The 14,782-nt window shown below is 42.3% G+C and overlaps 1 protein-coding gene across 1 annotated transcript in view; it reads right to left on the bottom strand.

The window, feature by feature from the left end:
• Window positions 1-14,782, bottom strand: part of ECEL1 (endothelin converting enzyme like 1) — a 270,327-nt gene that overhangs the window by 52,864 nt on the left and 202,681 nt on the right. The window contains exons 11-12 of the mRNA XM_078665391.1: window positions 10,921-10,972; window positions 9,330-9,397 (exon numbers count right to left, since the gene is read on the bottom strand). Of these exons, the coding sequence (XP_078521517.1) occupies window positions 9,330-9,397; window positions 10,921-10,972 (120 nt within the window). The remainder of the gene's footprint in view (window positions 1-9,329; window positions 9,398-10,920; window positions 10,973-14,782) is intronic.

The following is a 14,782-nucleotide window of genomic DNA, read 5'->3' on the forward strand; positions in this document are numbered from 1 at the left end:
TGGCAAGCTAATACTCCGTCCCAAATGCTTCAGATGCTTCAGTATCACCAGAATAGAATCAGAGAAGAGCAAGATCATGAAAGGAAACGTATGAAAGATACGAAAATGAAAGTATTAGTTGCACAATCTGTTCCTCAAGACAGTCAGAAGAGGGGTCCGAATCAAGCCAGTCATCCTGCAGTTCCTGTTAAAGGGACCTGCAATTATTGTAAACAGCCAGGTCATTTTATAAACGAGTGTGCAGTTCTGAAACACAACATAGCTACCGGTAAGACTAAAGAAAGACCACGTCCGCCTAGACAAGAACAAGTTTCACAGACTTCTCAGTTACCACAGAATGCACCACAGACAGTTCCAGCACCGCAGCCTATAGCTGCAACACAGCATGTTACACAGCAGATGTACCAGTATGCACAGTCCGAGTACCCAGAGTATCAAGCGTATTCATGAAACAGCCTAGAGAGGGAGGTAGGCTTGCCTCTCATCGAGATACCTGTAGATCAAGAGGGTCCCTATGTTCATAGTCAAGTATTAGGGAAAGACAGAAAGTTTTTGATTGATACAGGGGCAAGTAGGACTACTATCAGTCATGACGAGGTTCCAGGGGCTCCGCTCTCAGGCTCTAGAAATGTTTCCCTTGGATTTTCAGGAAAGCCAATAGTTAACGAGATATCAAAGCCAGTTACTCTAGAAGTAGGTCCATTGTCCCGAACTACTGACCTGTTACTTACGAAATCATGTCCAGAAAATTTGTTAGGTATTAAGACATTAAAAGAATTAGGTGCAGTCATATGTTGTTCCCCAGAGGGAATACGTTTGTTTTTGCGTGACTTCAAGGGTCACTATGTTTTACGAGATTTTGATCCGAGATTGTCTAATGTTCCGCAGCATCTATGGGCGCAAGGTCCAACTGATGTTGGTTTTATGCAAATCACACCCCATCGTGTGACTCTGAAACCAGGTGTAGTGTTACCACGAATCAGACAGTACAGATTGCCACCCGAGGCTGTAGCAGCCTTATCCAAGATTATTGACGAGCTTACTGCTCAAGGAGTGGTTGTAGAAACTGACTCCAATGTATGTAATTCTCCTATCATTCCAGTCATGAAACGTACTGATCCAAATGCACCTCCAGTATATCGATTAGTGATTGACCTTCGAGAACTTAATAAATGTATCATTCCCCAGTACCCAGTTGTTCCAGATATTTCTTCCCTATTGACAGCCATTGATTCTGAAGCCACGTTTTTCACCGTCATAGACCTCAAGAACGCATTTTTCAGTGTTCCCATTCATCCAGACAGCCAGTTCCTTTTCGGATTCTGTTTAAATGGAAGGAGCTATAAATTCACACGAGCTCCTCAAGGTTTCACAGAAAGTCCTAGCATTTACAGTCAAGCACTTAAGAGACAACTAGACAATATTCACATGCCAACTGACACTGCCCTGCTCCAGTATGTCGATGATCTACTGATCACAGCCCGTTCTGAACGTGACTGCGAGCGAGCGTCACTTACAGTTCTGTATTTCCTAGCCGAGATGGGGCACAAGGTGTCCCCTTCGAAGCTTCAATTCTGTGTCCAGCAAGTGATCTATTTAGGCCACTTACTGTCCAAGAGGGGTAGGCAGTTGACACCTGACCGTATCCAGTTAATAGCGAGTCTTCCTCAGCCCAAGACCCAGAAGGAGGTACGAGCTTTTATCGGCCTCACTTCTTATTGCCGACAATGGATTCCTCAGTATGCATTTCTAGCCAAACCACTGATACAGTTAACGACACAGGAGGCAGCCGTATCGACTGTCCTCCCTTGGACATCTGAACATACACTTGCTTTTAATGAATTAAAGAAAGCTTTATGCCAAGCTCCTGTTCTAGCTACACCGAACTACAGTAAGCCTTTTACACTTTTTGTCACAGAACGCGAAGGTACAGCATTATCTGTTCTCACACAAGATCAAGCAGGACAATACAAGCCCTGTGCTTATTTTTCGAGCACCTTGGATCCAGTAGCCCAGGCTCTGCCTGCGTGCCTCAAGTCAGTTGCAGCCACAGCACTAGCTATCAGACAAAGTGATTCCATAGTATTAGGACACTCCCTGACAGTACAAGTTCCACACTCCGTGGAAGTTCTTTTAAACCGAACACAGACTCAACACTTGACAATTGCACGTTTAACAGGTTATGAATTGACACTGTTCCAGCCACACATAGAAATCAGACGCTGCAACGTTCTAAATCCTGCTACACTGTTACCGTCAGTTACTTCAAATCCTGCCACACATGACTGTGTGGAAGTAGTTAACACCATGACAAAGCCAAGACAAGACCTGACAGATATTCCGCTACCTGATCCCGACCTGACACTTTATGTGGATGGTTCATGTATGAGAACTAGTACAGGAGAACTAGTAGCCGCGTATGCAGTGACTACTGACACTGAAGTTATAGAGACACACCGTATTGATACTCTGTCCGCTCAAGCAGCAGAGCTAGTTGCTCTGACCCAAGCCTGCATACGTGCCAAAAACCTGAAAGTTAACATTTACACAGATTCACGTTATGCATTCGGAGTCGTACACGACTTTGGAGTGCTCTGGCAAGAGAGAGGTTTCATGACTTCTCATGGAACCAAGATTCAGCATGGTCTCCTTATCCAAGCTCTGTTAGATGCAATACATTTACCGACAGCTATCGCTATCATGAAGTGCAAAGCACATACGAAAGTCACTGACATTATTTCCCAAGGTAACGATCTAGCAGACCGAACAGCCAAGCTCACAGCCCAGACTCCAGACATTCCAGTTAACATGACACAGACATCCACTCCAGATCCGACTACATGTATGACAGTTAAGGACCCCACCCAAGATGTCATAGATATCCAGTCACATGCTACTCCCGAAGAAATCAAGAAATGGTCCGAACAAGGAGGGGTCCAGACAGATCAGGGATGGTTGACGAAGGGAAAAGCCACATGGTTTCTCCCCGACTCAATGGTTCAAGCCATTATTAATACCGCACATAGTCCTGCACATTTAGGAGAAAAAGCCATGTTAGACAGTATCCAGAACATTTGGTTCAACAAGCATTTACGAGCTGCAGCCAAGCAGAAAGTCCGCACCTGTATGATATGTTGCCAGTTCAATCCAGGTAAAAGTGTCCCGGTGGAACAAGGGGGATTTCAGCCTCCTGACCACCCTTTTGAGGTCCTCCAGATGGATTACATTCAGATGGAGCGATGTCGAGGTTTCAAGTATGTCCTTGTAGTTGTATGCGCTTTGTCCAGATGGACAGAAGCATATCCAGTTCCAGATTATACAGCCGCGACCACTGCCAAGCAGTTGGTTCGTGAATTTTTCCCCCGCTATGGACTCCCTAGGGTCGTGTATTCTGATAACGGCCAGCCATTCTCATCTGAACTTATGAAGCATGTTTCCCTTTTGTTAGGGTACCAGTGGAAGTTCCATTGTGTACGCCATCCTGAAGCAGCAGGTCTCGTAGAGAGACATAACCAGACCCTGAAAAACCGTATTGCCAAGATCTGTCAAGAAAAAGGTGTAGACTGGTTAGTTGCCCTGCCAGTTGCTTTGTTTTATATGCGCATGGTCGCACATTCCAGATCAGGTCTGTCCCCTTATGAGGTCGTATTCGGCCGCCCCCGAACATGTGGGGTACACCTAGACCGCGAAGTATTACAGATGTTTCCAGTAATATGCTGACAGATTACCTAGCTTCCTTGATGTCTGCCCTACACTCTTGTCGTTCACAGGTTGCCGCTGCATTTCCTGACAATACTGAAGTCAAGCCACACGAGGTCCTTCCCGGCACTCTGGTTTTAATCAGGAACTTTGATCGTTCAAGTCCGCTGGAACCTCGCTGGAAGGAGCCGAAGTTAGTCCTTCTGACCACCCGTACAGCCGTGAAGTTGGAGGGCCGAAAAGGCTGGGTGCACCTGTCTCACGTCAAGAAATTTCATGGACTAAGAACTAAAACGTTCAATGACACTTCTACAGACACTTCCAAGTCTAAACATTGCCCTATTCTCAAGGACTGTCCCGCTATTGACTTTGACTCAAAGCCCTCCCTGTTAGAGAAAACTCCGCAGCAGGAGTATAAACAGAAGCTCCGGTCTAGTAAAATAAGTCAGCCAGTTTAATTGTCTAAGTCCCCCTCGGGTGAAACGGTTAGACAGGTATCTGACATGTATGAGATAGACCCCCATAGTGAGAGAGTTAGTCAAAACTCTATCAGATGTATCGTTATTTTATGTTTTCTTCTATTTTTGAGTTTGATGGTTACCTGCACAAGTTATGCATTTCATTTATGTTTTCCGATTTCTCATGTCAATATGTTTTCTAATGCTACAGTAGAGCACACGTTTAGTGATCTGCCTCCTCACGAGCTATCCTATCGTCTTGCTATGCGAAACAATACATGTATCAGAATGCTGCATTATTCACACCAGACCAGCAATGCCACTAATTGTTGGGTGTGTGGTCGACTCCCCCCTTTCCAGACACCGAAGGGAGTTCTGCCACTCTTTCCTTATCCGTTTTCACATAATGGTTCGTGTGGAGCATGGTCCACGTTAACGTCATCCTCAACAGATATGTCCCTTCTGAATAGTACATGTTTTCCAGACAAGCAAGGTCTTCCCCACAGAACAGGGTTAGATCTAGAAAATGAAGTTTATAATTTAGGTAATTATTCTTCGAATTTTATGGTCCTGAATGTTCAGTCTGATACTACTCCAGATCTGCCTGCAATTTCAGTACTACCAGTCAAAGGCGAATTATGTGTCCGAAAGAATGGTTCCGCACATGTAGGACATAGTGATTGTACTACTATTGTCAAGTATAGTGACAGTGGGAAATCTATTTTCAAAGCCTCACGTCATTCATATTTTGTTTGTGGTCAGACCGCATATGTCCGTCTGCCCCTCGATTGGGATGGAACCTGTTACATTGCCTTCCTACTGCCACCAGTTTTCCTAGCCCCATCCGATTATCACAGAAACACACATCTAGTACACATTAGACATAGAAGGGAGATCGAGTCCCCGATTGTCGATCAAACTGAAACTACTCTAGAACAGTATACAGACTTTAATAAAGGATTCTTCTTCTTTATAGGCCCCATCCAGAATAGTAAGCTAATCCGTAGGTTAACCAGAACCCTTGAAGCAGTAGTGAATGAGACTACTTCTGCTTTAGGCAACTTAACCGAAGAGCAATCTGCTATGAGATTTGTCGTGCTCCAAAATCGTCTCGTTCTTGACGTCATACTGGCCGATAGAGGAGGAGCATGTAGAGTCATCGGATCTAGTTGCTGCATTTTCATTCCTAATAACGCGCCGTCTGTTTATTCAGCTATAACCAGACTTCATAAAATTGCCCATCAGTTACACCAGAATCCAGGCACCTGGACATGGTCCGGTTGGTTTTGGAGTATAATTTCTGCCTGGGGATGGAAAATATTGTCATTCCTAGGTATAGCAGTAATGATCATTTTCAGTTGCTGCCTCTGTTTACAATGTGGCCCTGCGATTTGCGGCATTTGTGCTACATCCTGTATTCCAAGTCCTAGTCCTAAGTCCTGTTTTAAGCCAATTCGAGACGAGCAAATGATACTGTATGAAATGATAGATGGTATCATGAATATTGATGTTTCCTGATGGAAACGTAGTGACAAGGAGGGAATGTGGAAAAGTAAATTTTGCCATGTTCTGTGTCCCTACGTGTTCCCCATCCTATGTTATATGTGCATGATTAATATGCATATGTATTCCCTTATGATCGATTAAAGACGCAATTCTAGTTGTGTCCATCTCTAGTATGCCAGTTTCCAGTTCTCGTGAAAGCTACGAGTATTAGGCCTATGTAAAGCTATGTTGCCACATTTCACAGTGTGCACGTTAATTCAGTAAAAGTCCCCGTTTCTAGGCCTCAAAAGGGCCCGAACACCAGATTCAGCTCCTGTCTCCTGAACCCTCGCTGAGGAGCGATACAGCCCCCACCTGTATTCCTGACCCTTCACTTACTTCCTGCCTCACAGTGCCCGGCTCGGCCTGGCTCTGCCTGCTGGTCTGCCAAGAGTATGTTATGATTCTAGTTATCAGTCCAGCCCTCCTTCTCTGCATTCCTAAGCTACTGAATCGCATCAATAGTTTCAGTCATCGTCTAGCCTTTACGTCTCCATGTAAAAGAAATACTGTATTTATGGTCATTTAATATTCCTCAACACGCTCTACATGTAGAATTATGCATGCACCAGTCCTAGAGTCTGTTAGCCTTTGCCCTGTTAACTTTTGGATTCTATCAACATGTTCTCTAAACATCAGATACTAGATAGTGTTTAGGTACATGTCGCTCTGACACTCCAGACTTTCGTCTCCTCTTCTAGCGCAGAAGTCATAGCCCCCAGCTTCTCCTAGTAACACGTCATTGCCAGTTTGCGCGCACCACTAGGTCAGAGGTCCCGGCTCCTTAGGTAGCCCCCTCCATGTTTCCGCCCCATTTATGACATATTCTGCTACGTTTACATCACATGTCTATGTATACGCCTCTTGTTACACCCACTTTATGCCTTATCTTTCGCGACTGCTATGAACTCCACCCACTGCTACGCCCTCTACACTGAATGTAATGCAATTGTTTTAGTATATATATGTTGTGTACTGTTATTAAAGTTAGCGCGCTCATCCCAGATCCAGCCCCGGCAGCTGCCGGGCTCTGCCATCCTATGCCTGTGCAGGTTGTCCTGTTCCTGTCCTTTATGCTGTATTAAAACCTGCAAACTCCAGCTACCTCGAATCTTGACTCTTATTTATTGAGCTATCTGTTAATTAATTATTCCGAAAAATAGTACCGGTATTTAATTATTTATTTACCACAGGAGAGAGACCCAACTGTTTTCTTATTTAGGAGTCCAAATTACTGCACCAGGGCGCTGGGAAAGCCAAATAAATGACTCCAAATGAAATTCCTTAGTGCCACAGAATCCATCTTTAGATTAGCGAGTAAAGTAGGCCATGAACCCATTAGGGAAATACTGATGTTATATATAAGTAAATGCCTCCCAAGTGCAGGTTACGGGGCTGCACTGTGGGGGTAGATAAATTGTGCCCTTTTGCAAACCATAGAGAACCTGTTTTTTGGCTCAATTGCTGGCCGTCCCAAAAACGAGTTCATTCTACATTACTCATAAGGAAGTGTCAGTTTCTTTTCTAGAGGATGACCTGCATGCCAGCCTGTCCTTTTGTGGCACAACATATGCAGTAAAGTAGGGACAGAGTTTACAAAGGATACATAATAGCCTTATAGCCCACCGTAGCGGGCTATACCGGCTATTAAAGGCCACAGCCGAAGGCGAGGGACTTTAACAATGCAGGGGGACTTTAATAGCCATTATAGGCCTGCTACGAAGGGCTATAAGGCTATTAGAACATTCTGCCACTAGAGGGCAGAATGTTCTAACCAATTAAACAAAGGCTTTAGGGAGCGCGAGAGGATTGGAATCCCCTCAGGTTCCCTGAAGCCTTTGTTCACAGCCAGAGCTGTGAACAAAGAAGCATTAGAAAGTTGGAGCTCCGGGCTTATACCAGCCATTATAAGCCCAGAGCACTCCATTGTTTTCAATGGAGCTTCCAACATTCCAATGTTCTAATATCAGATTGTCTCACTTTAGGGGCATGGAGAAAAATAAGATGGCTGACTTATATAGACAGCAACCTAGGAAAAGTCGAAAACTGTATTGGAGCCAAGGATATAGCTAAAATCTTACAATACAGCAAAACTGAGGTCAAAACCATACTCTGGAGAGTGAGAGAGACAGAAAGAAATACTCGCGAGTGCAAACAAATCCATGGTGTGCAGATACTTGTCAGGCCTGGTACAAGTTGGCCTGCAAAACTATCTGGTAATGGTGAATAACACTCAAAATAGGTTCTTCCTTACCAGATTATGCATAGGAACATTGCACTTGAGGGTCGCCTTTCCAAAAATAGGGGCGTGGCAGATATATTACCAAAATGCCCATGTGATGGTAGAACCAGCCAAAGCACAATGCACTTTATTCTGTTTTGTAGCTTTTATAAGGACCTTAGAAACAATTCATGGCACCGATTTTTTAAAACTGGCAAATATATTTACTATCGGGATGCTTTTAATTATTTATGTTCATTTGAAAATGTGGATATTTGCTTCTCTATTATCTCATTCATTATATTTGCCCTTGGTTGAAGTAAAAATCTTGCACACTTGGAAGTTCTAACCTATGAGGCCGCATTCTACATTTTTGGAAGATGGTGATAGCCATTCCCATAACGTGCCCATTGGGGAGAGGAGTTGGCCTAACGGCTAGGGTGGTCGACCTCGAATCTGAGGAACTGGGTTCGAGTCTCCGCAATGACGCTGAACATCCTGTGATTCTGGGCAAATCACTTAATCTCCCAGTGCCTAACAGAAAATTAATGTGTCTTCATGTAACGCAACTGGTGCTATGTGAAGCGCTCTGATACCCGATTCAGGTCAATTTGTGCTATATAAAACTCTGGAAAAAAAAACATTGAAAGACTCTTTCTGGTAGAACTTTTTACTTCTATCATACATTGTATGGCCTTAAAAACACTGGACTATTTATCCTCGTCAAAATGGATGTCTTTATCTAGAGCAAAGAAACAGCCATCATATGTTGCTCTCGATATAAATATAGTTAATCCATATAAATGTTAACAGCTTCTGACTAATGAAAGGAGAAAGTGAGCTAAATGATTTTTAATGGAAACAAATGTATTACATTTTAAGATTCTTTCATAGATGTTGGTGTCTCCGACTATAATGATATCTGATTTATTGAGCAAATTGATTTGAACTTGCGAGGGGAGCGCCAGGTGATAATAATTATTAACATGGCGGACCACTAAGTAGGTTTTTGTCTTTTTTCCTAGGTTTGAAGAGCATCAGCTGCCAAATATGAATGTTATAGGTTTCTGTCAATATGAATGGGTATTAAGACATGAGCTATGCCTCCTATTTTAATTTATTGATTTTACTGTCTTTATTGTGTACTTTTATGGTTTTATATATACATAAACTGAATAAAGAAATGAAATGAAATGACCTCATGACCACAGGTTAAAATCCAGGTGGGTCCACTCAGCCTTTCATCCTTCTGAGGTCGATTGAGTTGGATAACAATAAACATCCATCATTCAGCGCCAAGATACCCTTCTGGGTGAATGTGCGCTTTACAAATACACATGTTATGTTATTCATGGGCACATGTGGCACGGAAGAGGGTACCTGTAGGCGCACAGTCTCCAGCTTACCCCAGTCGTCATAGCCATGGGTCAGTTCATGTCCGATGATGGTCCCGATGCCCCCAAAGTTCAGAGACCTGTTGGGATAAGAAAATAAGTGCTAGAGATAATGAATATATTCCACCACCCTTCCCATGACATGGTACTCATCTACATCTGAGAAGGAGACAATAAATGTTTTGCTTGTCATTAAACAATGTGTACTCCTCTGCAAATTTCGGGGATGAAGACTGGCTATTGCCCCCCTGCCCCCAGGTCCCAAGCAGATGATGCTGACGCTTCACCCATCTTGACTAGTGCGCCAGAGAAAAGCAAAGGGATCAAAGGAAGCCACAACACCCCCCACTGGTTCACACCACTAACTTTTTGGCTTTCTGCTTTCCTTAAATTTTTTTATGAACATTACTGTGGATTCGTTAATTTTTCAATTTAAAGGGCTCTGTGAAATCTTACAATCAGGTTTTTCCTGTTATTTTTTTTTACAAGGTGATGGGGAAGCCGGCATTTGACGTGCAACCAACTCTCATCTCAATTCAACATGTTTTAATCTTCCTTTGCGTTTTTTTGCCAAACTCTACTCTATATTTTTTTGTAGTACCAATTTACTCTTTTTTAGGTCGAGCATTCGAGACCTCTTGTATATACTTTAGTATATACATGTTATATACTTATATGTTTATGTACTTTGTGGGCTCTGGAGATCAGCCCTAGGACTTGTCTGCTTCCACTTAGGTCTTATTTTCTGTTCATCTGCCTCTATTTAACTGTCTTGATAGAAAGCGACCAATAGAGGTCAGTAAAATACCAGAATTGCTTTCTGCTTAGGGACTTTCTTTTTTAAATTATTCTGGCAACTGCCTCTATTTAACTTTCTTGATAGAAAACGACCAGCAAACGTCAGTAAAATACCAGAATCACTTTAGCATTTTCTAGATTCCAGTCCATAGAAATTGTCTTCCACAAGCACCCATAGACAATAATATTTTTTTCAAATCTTGTATTTTCAGTGATATGACCACCGAAGGCACTGATTTTATATTAAAAACAGAGCTTTGGACTTTACCATTTCCCGCTGAAAGGCAATATTTCTCTCCATTTGTTCCCATACCTGGCGCGTCACACAGTTTGGTGCTTACTTTCCCTCCATGTTAAAGAACAGTAGATGTTTCATCACCCTGGCTAATGTACTGCATAGCTAAATACATATAAGGTCCAAAGGCGAGACCGATTGCATTGCAAAGGCTTGTTTACATTTATTTTACATTGTGTTTTTACTGTTCCCTTACTAATAGTTTTTTTTGTATTTTCATTATCACTCAGTCAGTTTCCTATATCCCCCCATGGGTATTTTGGAGGGTGAAATGGTCATTTGTACAGGAGTATGTTTCCTTTTTTGGAATTTCGCAAAAGAAAAACTTCATACAGTATTATTTTAGCAATAATTTCACTTCCAATGCAAATCTGTGAAAATTTCCATTGAATTCCCCATTTTTAATCACAATGTGATATGACAAGGAGGCCCCGCGGATGGTACGAAAGATCGAACAGTATCACGATAGTTGATGCATTAGAGTTCAGAAAAGGTGTATTAAGAACTTACTGTGGAAATTCGGGGTCATAGAGAGTGGGCTGCAGGATCCCAGCTGGGAACACTAGGAAAGAAAACAAATGACGGACTCTTAGGGCAGAAGAAAAAACAAAGTCTGATTCTCAGCAGCAAAACTGCACTGAGTGCAAACTCCACTCAACCCATCTGTGGTACATTTCATCGACAGGTGCGGTTTATAATTGCCACGCAGGTGAAATATCCTGTTATGCAGTCTTTCTGAATAACTTACAGTTACATTTAACTAAACCCAGGTGAAATTTAAATTATGCCGGTGTAATTCATGTAATTTCAGGAACTTTGTGTTACGCTTGTATGTGAAATTCACAGAATTATGCCATTATGATACATCCTATAATTACGTCACCATTCATGGCAAAATTGCAATGCAAGCAAGCAAAACGTTGTTTGCAGGAATTGTGTTTTTGCAAAAACCAATTTGTGTGAAATGTGTCCTTATTTCAGAAATTGGTGTGAGAACGTATTTCACACTAAAATATAGTGTTAAATGATGTGTTTGCATTTCATGTAATTATGCGTAACTTTCCCAGAATTTCATTTAATAACCAAAGAACAAATTCTAGAAATTCCGCTCATGCCTACTGGTAACCCATGCAAATTAGCTTTAATAGGAGGTATTGGTACAGAATTATTGATTATTTTTATTTTTAAATTTAATGGTACACTTAATAAAAACAGTTAAACTGTAATTAAAAAAAATAAAATAAGTTAAACTAGTTCAACACAGTGAATAACAACATTTACTAAAGAGAAATATAAAAGTTACTAAGGGTGAGAATTATTTTCTTTATAAGTGTAATCAATATATTTAATTAATGAAATATTTAATACATGTTTAATTTGAAGAGGTGTTGTGCTGTAATGTTTTATTGTATTACTTCGAGGTAATAATAAATATTTTAAATGAACTTACATTTACATTCTACATTCAAATATGTGTCATTGTTTTTTAAAGAATAATACATTTTCATAATTTTCTATATAGATTTTCTTATGAAGAACTCTTTGCTGCGGTGATAGACATCACCTATGTTTGCACAGTTACTGGTAGTAACTATACTTTCTTAAATCCTGTTGTAAGAGGTTGCACTCACTGATCCGGAGAGGTGGAGACATGCAAGTGTACACCTCGGTGTAAATCTACTCTCTTAAATGGTATATAGCAAAAAAAGTCATATTTACTTCTAGGTGTAGTAGTAAATATATGAGAGTAGTAAATATATCAGATTAACTGTACTCATGAATATTTATCTCTGTGAACTGGTCATTGATGCAGCCAGTATATTTTATAATATTTTATAAAAGTCCAAAATTAGGTCTTGTAATTAAGCTAGGGCCAGATGTATGTACAATTGGTTGAGAAATATTGGCACAATTTATGACCAGTGTTTTTGAGACAACTAAATTATTTTTGGGACTGACCTATGTATTAATAAGTTAGATTACAAGATAAAGATTCACGGTGGGTTGCAATCCCACCTACCTCATTACTATTCATGAGGTAGGCCACAAATTGCGACTTACTCTGATTGGTGGCAATAAGAGTTACAGTGGCCTGCTTTAGTCTGTAGAGCACCATGTCTGTGATCGCGTTTATTTTTTATTTTTTTTAATGCAGCCCGGTTTCCTTCGAGGGAAGGGCCCTGCATTTAAAATAAAATACTTAAAAAAATGTTTTAAGAGTTGACAGCGGTCTCTGGACCACTGCCACTCCCAAACAAACGTTTCTTTACTTCCACAATGGAGAAGGCGTCCCACTTCCTCTGAAGTGTTGGAACCGATCAATGGTTTGCTACCTTCCGATACAAAGCATTCTGAATCACAGTTTAGAAGGGACGCCCTGAACACGCCCCATCCAAACTGCAATTTGGTATGTATTTCTAAACCCATTTTGCGATTTGGTAAGAACTTACTGAATCACGACATGGGCTTCGCACATACTAGGAAGCCCTTTAGAGGATGAAAACCCTGTTATTTGGTGTATTGCAGCGTGTGTGATGGCCTTATGGCTTAGTACATCTGGGGCCGTATTGCATAAAGAGCACCGGGTTCGCAACGGGCATTTGCGCCTGCTTTGAGCGCCTCCGGGGCACTTTGGTATTACAGAAGGGGCTGCAGACGCTTGTGCGTCCCCTTCTGTAATACCAATAGCGCTGGCGCACATTAAGTGTCAGTGCTATCTTCAAGGGGGCGTTCCCTCATTTAAATAGGGCCGTGCCACATGCAAATAAGGGAATCCCTTTGCCTCTGTTCCCGGGCCGTATTGCCGACATGGAAGCAGAGGCCGAAAAGCCCTCAGGATGTGGGGCACCGTCAGGGTGCCCCCTGAGAGCAGCCCTCTGGAGGGGGGAAAGGGGGTCCTATGGATCCACCATACACCCCCTTGCATGCGTGTGCAGTCACTGACTGCCCCCGCCTTCAAATAGATCTCTATTACCCTTTGAAAGTGCAGTTGGGTTTCCACCTGCACAATGAAACACAGAGCAGCTTTGAAGCAGCTGCTCCATATTTCACGTGAAAGCACTGACCGCCAGGGCAGCACGAGTCCGCTGCTGCCCTGGGGACAGCGCAATCCCCATAATGATGCGCAATATTCTTCATTTAACCGGGCGTACCTTTTTAAAGGCGCGTCCGGCCAAACGCCCTTTAGTACCAGAAAGTTATGGGGCCTAATTAAGTCATTGAAGTAATCAGGGATTTTTCTTTCCAAAATCCAGTTAAGACAGCTACATGAAAATAATTTTGGTATGAAGGCAACTGGAAACTTTTAAACAAAAGAGCAGGTTGTTACCCGGGGTTCCGCAGCCCCCCGTAACAAACTCCGCATGGGGCCCAAAACCAGCCCCCACCCTGTCAGCCCACCCAGGAAATGCCCGGTGCCAGCTACGGCCAGTACGGCCCTAATAAAGACATATGATTATTCAAGTCCAGCTTTTGACAACTTGTTAGAATTTGGGGAATGTACTGCAGTTGATGCAGATGGTAACAAATATATGTATAACACAGCAGCTCCTACAGAACCTTCCTCAAATGTCTTCCAAACAGGGACGGCACTCACTCGCTCGGTGTTGTGTTTTATGGACTGACGTTTAATGAGATTCCTAGAAGAAATTGAGTATCTATCAATACCATTTGAAGAAATTTCACTGATCACCCTCCAGTGAACATACCATGTTTGGATACATCCAAACCAATATACTTATCAAAGTACTGTTGACCCTTCGGCACTTGGCTGCTATTCGGTTCGCCGAGGGATCACATCCATATCCTGGTGATCAGGGGGTTTGGTTTGTTTGGCTACTTGGTCACTTTAAATCTAGGAGTTTATTTTTTAAGGTTTTGTTTGGTTGCCCCTGTAGCATTGTGTCGCATTACTTAAAACTATATAAAGCTGAGACTTAGTGGAAAATTGCATAGCGCTACATGACCGCCTATGCAACCAATTCTGCAGTTGATTCCAATACAATGCAGTTGTTAAATCCCCAGAATCAAGAGGTCTTTTGAGGTTTCGCTCCCTGCTGAATGCAGATCCCTGTTCTTATCCGGCTCCCAGAATGAACAATGAACTGCTCCATACGATCGTCCTATGTTCGATAAACGACCTAAGAAGAGGTTTCTCTGGTGCTACAACCGTCATGATGCTATGTGGCGTTAATTAAAGGATTCCCATTTTGGCAATCAATGCTTCAATTCTTCAGTGAACACAGTCAATGAGCTGTCAATTTTGCATTGATCAGCGACCCAACATTGATGGCGGCGTCCGAGCCTCCATGCCATGGTGGCCGCGTACCAGTGGGTTTCCACGTCTCGGCAATCTAAGATAGACCTTGTTGTC

The sequence above is a fragment of the Lissotriton helveticus genome, chromosome 11 (genome assembly GCF_964261635.1).
Source record: "Lissotriton helveticus chromosome 11, aLisHel1.1, whole genome shotgun sequence".
Lineage (NCBI taxonomy): Eukaryota > Metazoa > Chordata > Amphibia > Caudata > Salamandridae > Lissotriton > Lissotriton helveticus.